A 17,320-nucleotide genomic window follows, 5' to 3' on the forward strand; every position below is an offset into this window, starting at 1 on the left:
CTAGCTTCCCCCAGGTGCAGAAACATGATTCGCACTCTCCTTCTGTTTTTTGACTGGGCCCCGCGATGATATCGGAGCAAATATCGAATCCGTCCTGTACCCTCCCCACTTTCCAGCACATCGGATCGAATCCTTGTCGGATGTCGAGCCAAACCAAGATATGGGGAAGGGAAAAAACAAGGAAAAAGTCACAAATAGTATGATCCACGGTCGATCCACCATCACCACGTGGTTTTGTTGGGGGGAAAAATGAGAAATGAAAATACCCAAAACACCCAAGATACCCAAAATACCTAAAAATACTCAAGAATACAAATCATAGCTCTGAAAGCCTGAAAAAACAGCTGATCATAATCATCTCGATTTGCTTGAAACCAAAAAAAAGGGAAAAAAGAAAAAAAAAAAAAACTAAGCTAGTGGTTCCCTAAAACCCACCCATGGTTACCCAAGTGTATCTCTCCTAGACCAACAACGCCTGGGCCTCATCTAGAATGTGCTGGATCGGATTGGATCGTTCGTTTGTCCTCCACACCTTGATCATTTCACCAAAAGAATTAGGCACTCCGCGGACTACAGGTCGTAGTTTCAGGTACACCAGAATGGCTTCTGCACGGCCCTTGCGGACCATTTCGACTGCGTTCCGGTCCTGTGTGAGCAGAGTAGCCAATTCATTCATCGGCCCCGCTAGGTTTTGTTCACCGGTCGCTGTCCACCGATCCATTCGGAGAAAGAACGCTTGGAGCTCCTGGTAGACCGTGCTGACGACCTGTCGTCCTCCGTGGGTCAGGGCCTGGTCCAACGGACCGATCACCTTTTGTATGTATCCTCCCAGCACTGTGGTTAGGCTTAGCTGGGCCGACGCTAGGGGGGTCCCGTAGGGCGACTGACCTTCGCTCGAACCGGCCGTAGCGGGGTTTAGACATTGCAGGAGGCACTGTACACTCGCCGCAAGGGTATCGTTGGAGTCTGGCCCATTCCCGGAATCTATATCCATCCCGTCCTTAAATTCTTCAATCACGGGGGGCACTATTTGTAAGGCTTGGGGCATAAAATCCACTTGGCGAACCTGTGCGATCTCACCCAGTGCCCGTAATCCATGCGGCCGATACACGGCGTTGGCTCGCTTCGCTTCTCGGATGGCAATTGTCTGACCCTCCCCCGAGTTTCAGTTAGCTTCTTTTGGTCTTTTTTGGTCTTTTTGTCTTTTTGTTTTCTTTATTTCCGAATTCTTTCGAGTTTTTTCCTTTTTTTGTCCTCCCCCCCCCCCCCCCCCACCCCATCACCAGAACACATGGTTCTCATGTGCACATGGGGGAAAATGAAATAAAGATAAAAATAAATCAGAAATGAAAGGAAAAGGTTCCTTCTTACCTTCATCAGCTCGCCTTGGTCCGGACACTCCGTCCATAACGCTTTTCCTTGACGGGCAAATTTAACCAGCGCTGTTAGAATGACTTCTTTCCCCTCCCAAGTCTTCCCCGCCAAGGCCTTTTCTAGTACCGGCCAAACCAGTTGAGCCGTAGGGAGATCAATCTCCACCTCTAGTGCAAGCACTGCCTGTGCCATGGCACGTGCTGCTGTGTGCTTGATGGTCCACCGTGCCGAATCCAAGTTGTCGGATACGAGGCTGACGATCTCCCGAAGGTACAGAGCTACTGCGCGAGAGCCACCCACATTGTCTTGCCACGTTTTCTCGAACTCCTCCTTCACATGCTCGTCTGCATCGTGCTTACACACAAACACAAACGGGAGCGCTGCCGTAGCGAACGCCATGAAACGGTCGTTGGAGAGTTTTGACGACGAATACAGAATCTCCGCAGCCACCGCCCGCGTCGTGGTGTCTTCGGCCTCCAGATAGAGGGTCTTAGCGTAGTTTATGGTCTTCAGAACCCGCTCATCCGACGCCAGTCGCATAAGATAACCCAAAGAGGTGCAGTACGATGCACTAACGGTCTCGTTGCGATCCACCACGTATTTGCAGAGGACCTGAATAAATCGGTCGGCGTATGGGCGGAAGAGGAGCGTCTTCATGCTCAGCAGGACCAAGACGCGGCTGCAGCCCACTTTGGATGGAAGCCCCACGGCGGAGCGAAGTACCTCTTCTAGTTTAGGAGCCAGATCTTGCAGATTAGTCTCATCCAAATGATCAATCAGGTATCGTTCGATGACTTCCATCATCGGCGATGTCCGAATACTTGAGAGACGCATCTTGTCAATCTCCTGCCCCGTAAGCCCATACTTGTCGGCATTGAGATGAACATAATTCACAGCCTGCGGCTCAAGAGAACTGAGGGAGCTCAGGAATTTCTCAAGAATCCCAGGCACGAATGGGTGGAGGTGCGTACCGCTGCTCTTCTTGATAATCTGAACAAGAGCCCCAATGGCATACCCTCGCACTTCCTCCACACTAGAATCAAGTCCCTTGTCACTCAGAAGGAAGGGGATGGCGCTGCTGAGTAGTGTGCCGGCGCGCTTCTCCGTTCCGCTTGTCTCAAGCGTGCGGATCACGGAGTTGGTGATGGTCTGGCAGAGCTTGAGGGCAGCAACTCGGACAGATTCCTTGATGTCATCTAGGAGTCTGAAGGCTTTGCTGTAGATCTCATCGAGATATTCGGCGTATACTTCCGGACGCCTCCCTTGGATAAGATCCGCCACGGCGGCACAACTTGCCTGCCGAACGCGCCACTCGCGCCCCTGAAGCATACTTTTCAGGAGATCCACCATAATTGAATCGAAGTGTGTGTCGATCACGACCGTAGGATCCTTGACAAGGGCTTGCCAGATGGTGTTCATAGACCGTTGTACATTCGGATTTGGGTCAAAGCGGTATCGGAAAAGCTTAGGGTAGATTTTCGGATTCTGCGCAAGGTAACCGTTGACACTGGAGTCGGAGAATATAGTGCTGATTCCGAACCGACCGAATGCTGCCCGATTTGTCCAAAGGGCGTTATTTGAGGCCATTGACATGAATCGATATACAAGCGTTGGATCACCTGCCTCAGCGGCCAGGTTCATGATGTCTTTGTAGGTGTTGACAGATGACCCTTCACCCGTTGGCAGAGCACCAGGCTCAAACAACTGGGTATCCGCTGTAACATTGCCTCCCCGAAGGTTGGGGCCTGTTGCTGTGAATGAGTCCACCAGGTCACAAACCAGATCGTCTTTCAGAGCCTGATCACCAATCTCGTAGACCAGACTGAGGCCATGCGCTCCAGTCTCTTGTACCACCTCATCCCGGTTCCCAAGGAGACTAGTGAATGTGGCTTGGCACTTTCGGAGGCGCTCCTGCATCTCTGACAGGTGCCCGCAATTTTTGACGAGCGATAAAAGCCAAATAGCGGACGCCTTGCGGAGAGATGGCTTAGGCGCCACACAATCGGTGATGACTTTGTCACAAATATCGATAAACACTGTTCGCGGTACCTCAGACTGGGGAAATTCTGCATCCACGTCGAATTCTTGTATCAGGGCCCGGGAAGCCCACCCGATTGCAACGTTACTCAATGCCTCACCCACGGTGAATTGAACCTCCGGACTCTTTATTTCATGCAGGCTGTACAGCGAATCTAAATAATCACGGAGAAGGGAGGAAGCCGAGGTTTCTCGAGCAAAGGTTAATGTGACGAGGCCCAGACAAGTTATCGGTGTATCATTTTCTGACTTAGCATCCTTCGAGAGCTTCTGCTGCACTTTCTTCCAGCCATCTTCTGGCAGCGTTTGCAGCGACAATATACCCGACAAACCAAGCTGTCCAAGAGACATCTCTGCAGTTCGTTGAAGAAGGGTGTCGCGGGAAACATCGACAATATCCAAGACCGTATTGATAAATTGTTTCACCTGCGTTTCGGGGACTCTGTTGAGAAGACCACGGTAGGCAAGTCTGCTGAGAAGATAAGACAATGCTAAGACTGCCCCTCGAGCTCGAAGTGCAGCTTCACCGACAGCCGTATTCCATGACTCAATCGTATTGGCCAGCTGTGCCACAAAGCTCTTCAGTTCATCATCAGCAAGGGCAGGATGGGATGCAAGAATGCCGAACGATCGAGCTGCGAGTGCTTGTACATCGGTGTTATTGCTGGAGATAGGCTTAAACAAGGACTGTGCCCGGGGTGCCAGTTTTGCAACGACGTCGTTGGGTGCCAAAGAGCAAATCTCCACAAAGTGGATGCCACATTGTCGTAGATCTGTCAGATCTTCTCTGACAAGCCCATCTAGCACGCCGGACAAGAACGCATAAACAGACTCTTTTGCACTACTGCGGATATACCTTCTGACGGCAGATCGCGCGTCTTCGCTTGTGGAGAGCTGCACTTCGAGCTTATAATCCCAGTCTTCGTCCAGATCGGTCGTAATGCCGGCGGCCGAGAAAGCTTCCCAGAGTAAAGTGTTGCGCAGAAATGAAATGGAATGCACGAATGCATTTTTGTAAGTTCCTGTTAACAGCTGTGACCTGGACAAAGCATGGACTGCCAAGGTATCGTCCTGCTCTTCTGATCCCAGCAGGAAGCGAGTAGCATCAGCAAAAGTCGGAAATTCAAACCAAGACTCGTCTCGCTTTGGAGTAGCAGCAGTGGCGCTCCATTTTTCATCTTTGGTCGGATTGAGGAGTCGGAACCAGTATGGGTGAAGACCCTTTTTGCCTTCCTCCACGATCTCCTGCTGTCTTTCGGGGCCTCTGGCAATGGCCATAAGATCAACCCAGCGAGCCACCACATCACTAAATGGCAAGAATCGATTCGCGAACCGTACAGCGGCATACTGAACGCCTCGAACAACGTTGAAACCGGTTTCGGGGTGAACATCCCCGGGGTGTAAGCTCATCTGCTGAACCAAGAATGGGCGCAGTTGATTTTGAAAGTCTTGAGCATGGCTGTTCAAGGAGGAATTCAGAATGCTTCCGAGCGCTTGGTCGATACTAACAAATATCTGTGGACTCGAGTCGTCGGCACTGAGCGAAGTAAAGAGCCATCGGACCAGATCAAATTCAAAATTCTCGACCGTTTCGCTCTGCATTTGAAAGTCTACCTTGGGAACCAGGATGCCAATGCTTTCATAGGCAAGTCCTCGAAGGCTCAGATCTGTAGCCGGTAGCTTCTGTCCGCTGACGCCAGGACTTGGCCAAGTCTGAGATTGAATGAAGTCCCTTAGACCGGCGATTACTTTGGGTGCAATCTTCTTGAGGTCTTCCGAGGAGCCCATGCGGACAACCCAGGTGGTAAATGTGAATATTTGTGTTCTTAATTTTGACGCTTGAAGTCCCTGAGCGGACCTTGCGGCGTCTGAAAGAAGGCCATCTTCAATAAGTTTGTAAATCCGGTGAGTATCCTCAGTAGCCTTGATAGATTTGCCTAAAAAAACTAAAGCTTTCACTTGGAGTGGAGGACGTGCAGGGGGCGCCCCTTGTGCACCAAAATACAGGTCATACAATTGCTGCACCACGGTTGGGTCTTCAAGATCGACAGCAAATCGTTTCAGGGTCTCGTCACCCAGATCAGCAAGGCGGGAATTTGCGTCCGCGGAAGCGATCAACGAAGGTAAAAATCGGTGAGAATCGGCAAACGCTCCGCTTCCGAGAAACCGGAGAGCGATAACTTTTGTCTCGGTCAGATTTAACCCCCCAGAAGCGGCTGGGTTCCATGTCTCTTCAATAGCCGCGCCCTTGGTCAGAAAGGTATACTCTTCTGGGGACAATCCAGGGCATGTCTGGGCCCCTGAGACCGCGGGAGAAAGAATGAGGAGTTTCCCCAGCCAGAAAGACAAGAACTGAGAGTCTTGGCTGTTTAGACCTAGCCGCTGGTTCAACTTTTGATCCTCATCGCTACCCTTTGGTGGCAATTTGAAAAGAGGCAATAATCGCAGAACAAGATTGAACACAATGGCGCCCTGGGTTACTGATGTTCCAATCTCCGCAATCCCCTGCAGCAAGGGTAGTAGGATCTCGACTTTAGCATCAGAGCCCAGTCGGTCGATTCCTTGTTGAGCATAGATCAGATCAAAATGACGGACCAGCTGAGACTTTTGTTCTTTAAACTGTTTCAGCAGTGCTGCGACCGGCAGTTGAATGGTGGGGGCTTTGACCCGAGTGTTGACATGCTGGCACACGGAAATCACCTTGTTGCGAACCGCCACGCTGTCAGACGTCAATTTCAAAAGCAAAGGAGGTAGATAGATTTGGAGTAGCGACTGAAGCTTCTCATCAGTATCTGCCATGGCGATTCGGAATTCCACTTTGCCTATCAGACTCAACTCGCGAGCCTCGGGGCTCTGAGAGTCCGCCATGATGAGAAAATGTAATTGATGATATGAAAAAAGCTGGCATATAATATGGGCAAGGGAACAAGATCAATTTGACTAATTTTTTTCCGGGACTTTCCACAGGCAACCATACACACGTCATTTGACATGGTTCTGGGGATACTGTAGGCGTGGGGGATATTAGGGATTAGTCAGGCAGGATGAGTAAGAATAAAGATGGCCTGATACTCCAGGCATCAACAACATGATCTAACTAGTTAAATAACAAGTTATTCATGACTAGCACTTGACCAAGCTAAGAATATTCTTCCCTCAATGAAGGGAGTCAAATAAATATCTTAGCAAGAGGAGATCACTCAAATTCAAATACATAGGTGAATCACACAAGAGAAAATAGTAACCAAGTCCTTTGAAGTATTTGCAATGCACATTGTACAAGTCTCACACAACCTGCGATTATGAGAGGGGATTCCGCCAGTTTCATTGTGTCTATCGGGATCAAGAGACCAGGCTTTCCTCTCTAGTCCGGGGCTATTGGAAGACTTGCGTTGCATTCTCTTGATATTGAGGAGAGATACAGAGTAAAATATGGTAGGCTCTCGTCATGTCACGAAGAGAGAGGAGGATATGATCATGGAGGTTAGTGTGTTTAGAGAGAGGGAGAAATCGTACTTATATATGTGGTCACTTATTCCGTTTGATTAGTGGAGAATAGCCAGTTATCAGAACGAAGCAAACCTGCAGTTGAATTAGTGATAGCGATTGTTGATATGACTGGCATGTTCATACATTTATTTTGTTTAGTGTACCTTATAAGGATCAAAGTTTAAACTATATTCGACGATAGATGTAGTTTCATGATTACTACCTTTCCATCCTTATTTTATTGAACCATTACCGTCCCTATGTTTATGTGTCAACAAAGATGAATAAAGAGGTGATCTTTTATGAAACGGCTAGCTTGGTACATAGAGTATTTAAGGGGAAAATCCATGCCCTTATGTATATACAAAGGCCAGATTCTATATTCAGTAAGGTACATTGTATATAAGAGAAGAAACACATGCAGAGAATGTGCACATATCATGTATATAATTGACACCCATTGAGCGTTCCGTATGCAGATGGAAGGATGTGGCTGTGATGTATACTTCTCTTATGCATATTAATGCTCCACTACATTTATATCTCAAGTTCATTTCCGTCTATACATATTTAGATAGGTATTCGACACCTTTTAAGTCATCTTGAATTATTCATTTCCTCAACATCAATCCGAATACAGAATTCCCGAGAGAACCAGTAGACACTGGTACCGATACAGAGTCTCCAAGACTCAAGAATGTCATTTTCAATCAGATTTTCTTGAGAGCAGGCCGGTCCTCCTCAACCGAAGAGGGTCCAGAGACAAGCTCCTTAGACTTGCCCGCCTCAACAATAAGAAGCAAGTACTTATACCCGTAGAAGAATTCGGCTTGCTCCTGCTTATCCGGGGTGAGGAAGGCCGCATCGATGGTAGGAAATTCCACCTTAGCAAGCGGGGCCCATTGTGGCGATAGGAAGGGGAGAGGATAACTTTGCTTTCTTCAAAATAAATGACAGCGGATTGAATGACTCCGAAGACACAGATTAAAGAGTTGTGGACTGGGTGCATCGCATTGATATTAGTAAAGCTGATTTCGACTAATAATCTCCGAGATTCTGCCTGTGGCTACGCGCCCTGTTTGATATCGCTGATGAGCGTGCCGGGAAATCATTGACAGCAAGATAGCGATCTCCTTTGAAGAAATAGCAGAAGTCATTGGAGCGTTCTATGTAAGCCGCGTCAATGGACTTGAGTTATGTAGCGTCAATAGGCTCGTCATTTCTAGCCGTCAGTGGACGTTTCGAATAAAGATTATGATTTGGTTGCGAGTTGGATAGTGCTTGAAGTTCAGATCACAGTCTATCCCTATGAAGCGGTAAAAGGAATTTACTAAGTCATATAAAAAGTCTGGCATGTAGGTAGGCATACTGACTTGAAAATATGATTGAAGGAGTGTCCCTAGGAATTTTCTTCTTTTCGTTGCTACCATCACTTGGAGTTATCCATTATTGAGGATTGATTTATCTATTCAATCATGTATTTCCATAGTAATGACAATGGAATTTGAGATTGATACGACACATTGAGCTCTTCAAGACACATTGTGATTCAATATCGTGATAGGTCATAGATTAGCCAACTTCTCTTCGCTGATCGGCGGCTTCGCCTCGCAAGAACCTGCTAACTTCTCTCTCGGTCTCAGTCGAACGTTTGTTTTCACCCTCCTTCTGGATAGAGTTTCCAAAGAGACACTGCCATAGATCATCCTTTTTGACCATTTCTCCACCCGATGCACCACTTGTCATCAAGTTTGTTAAGCCTGCATCTTGTATTTCCAAGGAGTTGGCAGAGTCAATGGCGGTTTCCGTGACATCATTAATTAATGATTCATCAAAATAACCAGAAATTGTGGATTGAGCCTTCTTCTCTTTTTTCTCCTTTTCAATGATATGGGCAAGTCGACGAGCAACAGAAAGCTCATATATAGACTCTTCCACCGTACCGGAAACGAGATACATCCAAACGGTAGTGGGCCGATGCTGGCCAATTCGATGAACTCGAGCAATGGCTTGGAGTTCAATCGCAGTGTTGATTAGTGGTTCACATAAAAACACGTGGGTGGCATTGATCAATGTCAGCCCTGACGACTGTGCTTTCCCATGCAATAAAAAGCATTCCACCTGCGAAAACTCATTAATATGACTGGTACAATTGACATGGTTGAGAAACATACCGCAGGATCCTTCTTGAAGTTTTCGATACCACTCGGATGATCAATGCTGCTGCTGACGATTTTGAAGCGAAGGAAAGCTCCTTGCAAAACTAGCAAGAAATTTTTGTACTGAGAAAAGATGATTGATTTGGCTCCAGGATCATGTTCTCGTAGCCATATTATATGACGTGCAAGAGTATCGATCTTGGTGCCAAAGGAACCATCTAGGTCGATATTTTTTATCTGATTCAAAACACCAGAACTGATGTCACTATATATCGCATTCTGCGAGTGGCGGCCCTGATCAAATTTGATAGCTGACTCTTCCTCTTGGGCAATAAGTTCCTGTGGCTTGTAGGTAATCTGATGAAAGTCGTTGTATTTTAGGTGCTTCTTGCACATCGGGCAGGTTCGATGTTGACGCCACCACAATCGCAGACAGTCAGTACAGTATTTGTGACCACAAACGGTTAAGACGCCTAGGAGAAAAGATTAGTATTTAAACACATTGAAAACTCCAAGATCATCTCGAGATGATGCCTACCATCTTCGAAGCTCGATTGACAGATGATGCAAATCCTGCTGGGGTGTTCTGAGCTGGTCTCATCTCGAAGATGAATAAGATATCGTCTCTTGGACTTCATAGAAGAGATTTTGCTTTCGAGCAGCTCTTCCTGCCTTAGCTTGGAAGCAAAGAGTTCTTCATTCATAGGCTTTCCAGCATTTTCCTCGTCATAAGGTGCAACCGTATCCGAGATCTGCTGCAAGTGGCGGTAATACTCCAGCCTGTTGTTCATTGTATCACGGAACATTTCGACCTCCCTTTCCAAGCTGGCTGACACTTTGAGTTGCTCGGCAATCATCTGTCCGGCATTTTTCAAAACCTCGATAACCAGCTCAAGTTCAGCTCGGGCCCGCGCGCTTCCCCCATTCGCCTGCCAATCGAGCGAAGTCGCCAGACTGCGGAGTTCACCGACAATGCCACGAAGTGATCCCCACTGGGAGTCGGGCATGAGTTCACTGCGGATATTCATGATGGAAAGAAATAGTTTTGGAGAAGGCCCTTCATCTTTTTGCGCTTGTATTATGCCGGCCTTGACCTCGTGAGAGATGAGAATGTTCTTTTGGCCGGTGAGGGCATCATGGCGGTCTGCATACAACGTTCGCAGAGCCTCCATATAGACATACATCTCGTCTTGATGTTTGGTTGACCGCTCGTACTCATTGCCCTCAAGCTCCGCATCCTCTTCTTGGTCAATGAGCGACTGAGAAACAAGTTTGGTCATCACCTCGCGCCACTCAATATATTGCTCAGCATGTCTGTTCAAAGCATTGCACAAGTCTTCAAAATTGTTGAGTAGTCGATATGATTCAAGCCCTCTACTATACAGGTGGGGTTTCATCTTCGGAATTTGGACAAACTGCTTTTTTTGCATTTTCTCCTTGATCATTTTCATGTATCGTTCGACTTTTTTGGAGATGTCGGTCAACATCTCCTTCCGGATGACCTTGGCAGCTTCGTAGGCTGCCTCTTCTTTCTTCTCAAGTACCTTGAAGTCCTCGGACTCTGGCAGGGTGAGACTTGGGTCACTTTTGATTTGGTAGTATGCATTTGCAGTGAAAAAGACAGCAATGTGCTGAACCTCGAGAGCAGCGCGCAATCTCAGCCGACATTGGCCAATGCGACTATTCTTGTCGGCTTCTTCGTTTTCATCGTCGCTTACATCTGATTGATCCTTCGTATCATCTTTCAGGGCTCTTTTCAAAATTTCTTTCTGCAATCGTAGCTGTGCTCTGCTATCTTGAACCAGCTGGGTAGAATGATCTAAAGCTGCCTGCCAAAGGGATAAAGCCTCCTTCCGGCGTTTTGCATTCTCCAGAAACTGCCCGCGACGGAGCTGCGATAGAAGGAGAGTTCGCTCTTCGGTACGGATCGATGTGTCGTTATTCTCAATCATGACCTCGAGGACCTCATCAACGGTGCGCAGTGGCCCACTTCCACCTAAAGCACGTCGGTTACTGCCACTGACCTCGGGGTGTAGGCATGTCTGGCGTAGTCGTGTTAGCCAAGACCGCATTCGTTCAATGATGCCGGGATCTTCGGGATTCCAATCACTGCGGAGAGGTGACCCTGTCGCATCAAGACCACATTCATTACACATTTCCTCGAAGAGTTGACCATAATGTTGTTCTTCAATAGCTGTAAATGGAGTGGTGATGACGATTCTCTTCTGCTGTGGCAATCGGAGTTCATCCCGGACACAATCCTTTGTGTGGCGAAGGGCGATCTTTTGGATGATTTGCACTAAAACTGGCCCAAACCTGGAATACAACCGAGTCCACAATGGATTCGAATGACAAAATGGGTAATAGTGAAGAAACAACAGCAGGCCAAAAAGATCATCGATGTTACGTCGAAGAGGTGTACCCGTGACAGCCCAGGCATTGACTCTAGGAATAACTCGGGCCACCTTGGCTGCGTTGCTGACTCCACTCTCAATCATTTGGGCTTCATCAAGACAAACTCGCCACCAAGAGATTCGGATTAGTGGTGTCTTACGAACCTCAAACTTCTTCTCGTGGCGCAAAGTTCTTTTTGGTGCCGAATTAGCGTAATGCACCTCGCGGGAGATCACATTATATGTGGTTAGAACAACATCATATTCGGCAAGTTCTTCGATCACCAAATCATCTGACTGTTCTTGACCACGCTTGATTCCTGTATAGTGATGCACTCGGAGTTCTGGAGCATGCTGCTGAAACTCCTGTTTCCACTGCTCGAGAATTGCAGGTGGGGTGATGATTAATGTGGCCCCTGATATTCTCAGCCCGTCAGGATCAGGCTTCAGTTGGATAGGGCGTCGATTCAAGCTAACCAGCGCAATCATCTCGACAGTTTTTCCCAATCCCATCTCCTCTGCGAGAATTCCACCTTGCATGTGATCTGATGCATCATCCCCCCATTTTGAGAGATCGTAAGTTATTATCATGAACAGATGGCTAAAGTAGCAGATCCGTCCATCCGCGTCTTGCATCTGCTGAAATGATGCTGGAAGACCCCTCGTAGAGAATCTTTTGGTGGGAGTGGGGGTTGCATTCGATTGGAGCTCCATTCCTTCTCTTTGCAAAAGCCAGCGAACTGCTCTCCTCTGAAAGGGAAACAGTTCACAAACCAGACCCGGACATTTAATGTCCACCGATGCTTCTTCAGTGTTTGGAGGCACATGAACACTGTCGTAAAATCGACGAGGGTACCAAGCCTGGGGAGAGCCAAGTAGCTTTTCACGAAGTGAGCGTTGGGTGGAGTTACTATCAGGAACTTCAAAATCTTCCTGTAGGGCATATTTCCCGAAGACAAGCAAGACTGGATCTCGAAGGTGCATAAAGCTCGGGATCTCCAGAGAATCCTTCCAAAATATGGTCACTTGCATACAAAAAATGTTTATGTCGGATCGCAATAATGTGGCTTGGTAGCATGTAGTTGGAGGGCCTTGGAAGTAGCGTTCCGCGGAAGAGAGTCCACTTGCAAGTCTGAGTTGCTGAAACAAGACTTGTAGCCGGGGTTCATCGAATGTGTGCTGTAAAATAACATCTCCCTCATTCTTTTCTGTACCGACTGTTCTTAGTTCGAGCGAATAGGAATCGTGATTGACCGAGGTCTGGTTGCCATCAATTGTCTGGATTGGTATAACCCTGAGGAGAACAGGAAGCCGGCGAGAGGATTCTATTGAAGTATGCAAGCCGTTGATTTTTGATTCAGCGTCACCTGTAAATTTCTGAAGGAAGGTGGCAATATGTCAGCCATTGTGTTGGGGCATGGTGCCACTCCATACTCACTATGCGCAGTGCCAGTCGCGCCAACGGAATGTAGCCCACTGGTATCCCCTTTGAAGAAACACCCGCTGTCTGTGCTAAGCTGGACGGAGCAAACTTGGCGACCTTGCGCCTCTTGGCGGGGTGCGCATCAACATCGAAAGAATCGATTTGCTCAAGAGCGGAGAGCAGTGACCGGGGGATGGGGTCTAATTCGAGGAAAAGTTAGTAGATCGATTTCGTTGCAGAAATGAAAGAGCTCGAATCAACCTACCAGAAATACACACGTCCTCTGCAACCACGACCATCGTAAAATGCCACCTAGATCTCGATCTTTGCTGTCTGGGCAAGAGGTGAACTTGCGAATTGCGCGAGCTACTATTATCAGCTTATCACATACCATCACGTGGAGATAAAGTGGATTAGCTCCACTTGGACGGCGTCACTGGCCCACTTTAGTTAACTATACGTAGAAATCGGTAAACATAATAAGGATAAAGTCAGCTTGAAACTGAACAGCATTTCTCTTTGAAATTCTAGATAAAGACTTCACAGAAATTCTAGGCTGCAGGGCTGCCTGGCCCTCTACCTAGCATACTCCTCACGCTGCCTCTTCCCAGACCTGTGCTGTGATATAAAGATCCATCTCCACTGCTAGATTGACTGTCAGACTCAACATTTCCCCCACTTGACCGAACTGTTCTTGAATATTCTACTCCATTCGCAATGCTCTGGAACTCATCGAGTGTACTGCCAGTGGAGGTTGTGTTTTTCCCCGAGACGGCCTCATAGTACGCTGTTCCAGATTGAGTTGTGGAAAGCCGCGAAGGCCCAGAAGTCAGGGTATAAGTGGATATGCCTGGACCACCAGTAGACTCAATCTCAAGACCACGCTTCATCCAGGATTCAATGGACTCCGAGGTGGATGTAAGACCATAAGTTGCGTTAACCAGAAGAGGATAACTGAAGGTGGTTTCATTCGAGCTCGAATCCTTGCCAAGTTTGGTGATGGTGTTTTTGCCTGTCGTGAGCTGCGTATTGACTTGACTATACCCGGCTTGGTTGACATATCCGTAGTTGGAGTATGAGAGTTTTTGTGACCAGACATACTTGGAGGAAGTAGACTTGAATGTCCTCTCTGCAACAACCGAGTATGACAAGGTCTCATTCTGTGTCAAGTCTCGAGCTATGGTAAACTTTGGCTCGGGTATTTCCACGTAGGGGGCAGTGCTGTCTCCAGTGGCCAAAGCTGTATCTTTGTCATCCGTATAGAGGAAAATGTTCCCGGTGACGAGCCAGTACGAGCCTACGGTATTTGCGAGCGTCGCGGTGCCATCGCTGGAGATATTGAGACCGGTGACTCTGATCTCAAATGCATGCTCCTGGTCATCTTGAATCAACGGTAAAAATGGCGAGATGTCAATTTCTGGCTGTCGAAGATCAAAAGCATCGATACCAACGATAGGATGCCAGAATCCTGGTGCCACGCCTCCAGTGAAAATTATGGGGAAAGGCCAGACAACGCCCGCAAGTATTCCGTCAATATAAAGCTGAATCTCCCGGAACGGCGAGTACCCGTATAGTTCACCCACGGTATCTTCAAAATCTTCCGAGTCCTCGCTGAAGACATTAGACCACCAGAATTCTTCCTCGGACTGCCCACACCCTGAGATTGAAACCACAGCACGCGATGCTGCATTCGGGATTTTGTAAGATACGGTCGTATTATCCGTTGGCACGGTGAAGACGCTGGAAGAATTGGACGACGATTTCTTAGCTGAAAGTGGAAGGATAATGTCGGCGGTTCTAGCATTGTTCTCGTATGAGAAATGAGCCGTTAGGGTCACATTATATGGGCCAGTATAAACATCCGTAATGATGTTCCCCAGATCAAAAATCAGCTTCTGTGGTTCATGCCATAAGGAATTGTACTGAGACATTTCCTTTATATAGGTCCACACAATCCCCGTTGAAGTCGGTTCAGCAGTTGAAGTCCGGAAAACCTCTGTGTCCCCCAGATACATGATAGCCAGCCGGTCATATTGATGACCACGAGACGTGACTGTCATGTTCATGTGGACAGTGTCGAATTTACAGCTGGGGGGCTTGTAGTTCCCTAGACACTCGTGGATAAGAGTCAACTCATGAGATGTCCCAAGACTTATGTTGATCTTACCGACGTATGGAACACCGTAGCTATAGCCAAATTCATGATCCATCAACAACATATCAAGATCGCAGCCACTGGTCCCATGGGTGGTGAATGACACCGGTTGATACACCTGGAACACTTCTTGCAAGCCCGTGGAATCAGAAGATGTCACCTGAGGGATCTGTCCCAGCAGAAGCAATGCAGATGAGATAATTGACCATATTGCCATTGTGGCCTTCAGGCATTATTTTAAGGTGTTAGTTATAGGTACTGTACATAGTTCGCTTTCACAATTGCACTTGAGCTTCACCAACCTTTAGTATGTAAGCCCGTCCAAGAGCTCTATGTCCAAAAGTCAAAGTTTCAATTCTTAAAAAGAAAAAAAACAAGGATTCACCTGCAGCCCATAGAGGCATAATTAAGTAGGTCCCGATAGCGGACTGAGAATTGGCACAATGAGGGGTAAACACGCTAGTGTAGGAGAAAAAGGCACCGTCTTCTGGCTAGTCAGTCACGCTAGTTTAGTCTGGGTTGATTTCAGGAACAGAAAGATGTCTACTGGCTAGTGGAGACTAAAGTGTTGTTCGTTAGTACATGCAGAGGCCGCGTTTACCCCTGAAGATAAGAGTAAGTCCTTCGGAGTTCCGGTCATTTCAACATTTTGCCCCGTAATTCTACCACTAGACTAGCTATCAATATTCGAAATATGATAAGTCCGGCTCGGCAAATGCATCATTATGACTAGATTTATTTCCAGTAGGAGGTGGCACGATAACATAGAAAAGGGATGTATAGTTTACTTCGGGAAACCGTTTGAAGTATAGACATCTCCATACCACATGGGCAATTGGATTATCTCATGAATAAATTGATACGTACAATTGTGCAATATCATCAATAACAAGAATCTTGCATCTGGCATACCTAACCTGCTCTTAATGATTGTGACCAGTCACAGTCAGAAGTTGGTGTTGAATTTTTAGATTTCTGATTATTAGAATTTTGGTCTGAAGATCCATGTAATACAGTGCATAACTAACAAGCAATCGTTGTTGGCTTGAAATAGTCTGACGAGCAGAGAGATTTATTTAACAAGACAAAAGAAAAGACGCGACGCTGGAGACCCAAGGTCTCGTGTTGATAAAATCAGAAAAGAAACACCCCATAGCCATGCACATACATCCAAAGAAATTTCACATAAACAGACGCCAAGCACCAAGAATCAGAGCAGCGGTACCGGTGCAAACACCCCTGTAGAAGTCAGTATTCATCTATGAGCAAATAGAGGAGTCCGGATGTCATACATAAGCCATTGCAGAGTGGAGAATTTGACAGCCTCAACTCGTTCCCTTAAACCAGCCACTTCCTGCTCGATTCGGGTTTCGGTCTCCTTGATCCGCATCTCTTGACCGTTGGCCTCCTCGCGAATCCGGCCCTTCTCGAGGTTCAGGTCTAGACGGACCGATGCTTGTGTTCGACCAATCTCATCCCGCAGGCGCGAATTGAGCTTAGCCAGATCAGCGGAAATCTTTTCGTGGGACGAGCGAGTAAGCTGGGCCTCGGTTGAATCGGCGTTTACAAGTTCAGAGCGTAGTTTAGCGAAGTCGACTTTTTGAGTGTAGGTCGATCTCTCCGAATCTGTAGGCCACGGTTAACACGAGGGAACCACGAAAAACGCAAGAAATGACTAGCCTTCTCGAAGCACCATGGTCCTTGTCAAATTTTGAATAGACTCCTGGATGATATCGTTTAATACCCGCATCATGGCTACGGCCTGCTCCTCGCTGAACCCCTCAGCCTGCAACCGCTTCACAAACTTCAAGGTATCAAAATGATGGTCACGAGGGCGAAGAGGGGTGGCATGGAAAGCCCGCTGAGCAGGTTTGAACGCTGCGACATAGACTCCATTATGACGAATAGGACTGCCAAGAGATTGGGGTGACGGGCGAGTCACAACTGGAGCGGAGGTTCGCCGGAGAACAGTAGAAGCAAGGCGAGAGTCCCGGGTTGATGTGGAATAGGCTCTTGAGGCTTGGGATGTGACTAGAGAGTGGATCGGTCGGTTAAGGGGAATCCAGCCCTGAAGATGTTGCTGTTGCTGTCGCTGCCGGGTCGCAAGCGCAGGGTGGTACGAGGAGGCGGTCGGTCGAGATGATGAGCTGTTCCATGTGAGGCGAGGCAGGATACTCCGAGGCACCTCCGCAACATGTCTTTGATGCGCCATAGGGCAGATTACTTCTAAGATATGTAGTAATATATCGTGACAGTGACGCAAGGAAGATAGTTTAACTAAGTTAGTCGA

The 17,320-nt window shown here is 47.6% G+C and overlaps 4 protein-coding genes across 4 annotated transcripts; all 4 read right to left on the reverse strand.

Annotated features, from left to right (window-relative positions):
* Positions 1-460: 460 nt before the first annotated feature.
* N7520_007253 (ECM29 family proteasome component) lies at positions 461-6,279 on the reverse strand (the record flags this gene model as incomplete). Its single annotated transcript, XM_057141187.1, has 2 exons — positions 461-1,147; positions 1,372-6,279. The coding sequence occupies 2 exons, from the start codon at positions 6,277-6,279 to the stop codon at positions 461-463; spliced, it is 5,595 nt and encodes a 1,864-aa protein (XP_056995193.1).
* Positions 6,280-8,472: 2,193 nt separating this feature from the next.
* Positions 8,473-12,436, reverse strand: N7520_007254 (uncharacterized protein; the record flags this gene model as incomplete). The annotated part of the gene is made up of 3 exons (XM_057141188.1): positions 8,473-9,021; positions 9,075-9,532; positions 9,598-12,436. The coding sequence occupies 3 exons, from the start codon at positions 12,434-12,436 to the stop codon at positions 8,473-8,475; spliced, it is 3,846 nt and encodes a 1,281-aa protein (XP_056995194.1).
* Positions 12,437-13,426: 990 nt separating this feature from the next.
* N7520_007255 (uncharacterized protein) lies at positions 13,427-15,247 on the reverse strand (the record flags this gene model as incomplete). Its single annotated transcript, XM_057141189.1, has 1 exon — positions 13,427-15,247. The coding sequence occupies one exon, from the start codon at positions 15,245-15,247 to the stop codon at positions 13,427-13,429; it is 1,821 nt and encodes a 606-aa protein (XP_056995195.1).
* A 964-nt stretch (positions 15,248-16,211) lies between these two features.
* On the reverse strand, positions 16,212-17,242 carry N7520_007256 (CCDC90 family protein; the record flags this gene model as incomplete). Its single annotated transcript, XM_057141190.1, has 3 exons — positions 16,212-16,269; positions 16,323-16,656; positions 16,711-17,242. 3 exons carry the CDS (start codon positions 17,240-17,242, stop codon positions 16,212-16,214), a joined length of 924 nt encoding a protein of 307 aa, XP_056995196.1.
* Between the last annotated feature and the right edge of the window lie 78 nt (positions 17,243-17,320).

The sequence above is a fragment of the Penicillium odoratum genome, assembly GCF_028828045.1.
Source record: "Penicillium odoratum strain IBT 22623 chromosome Unknown utg000005l_segment0_segment0, whole genome shotgun sequence".
NCBI lineage: Eukaryota > Fungi > Ascomycota > Eurotiomycetes > Eurotiales > Aspergillaceae > Penicillium > Penicillium odoratum.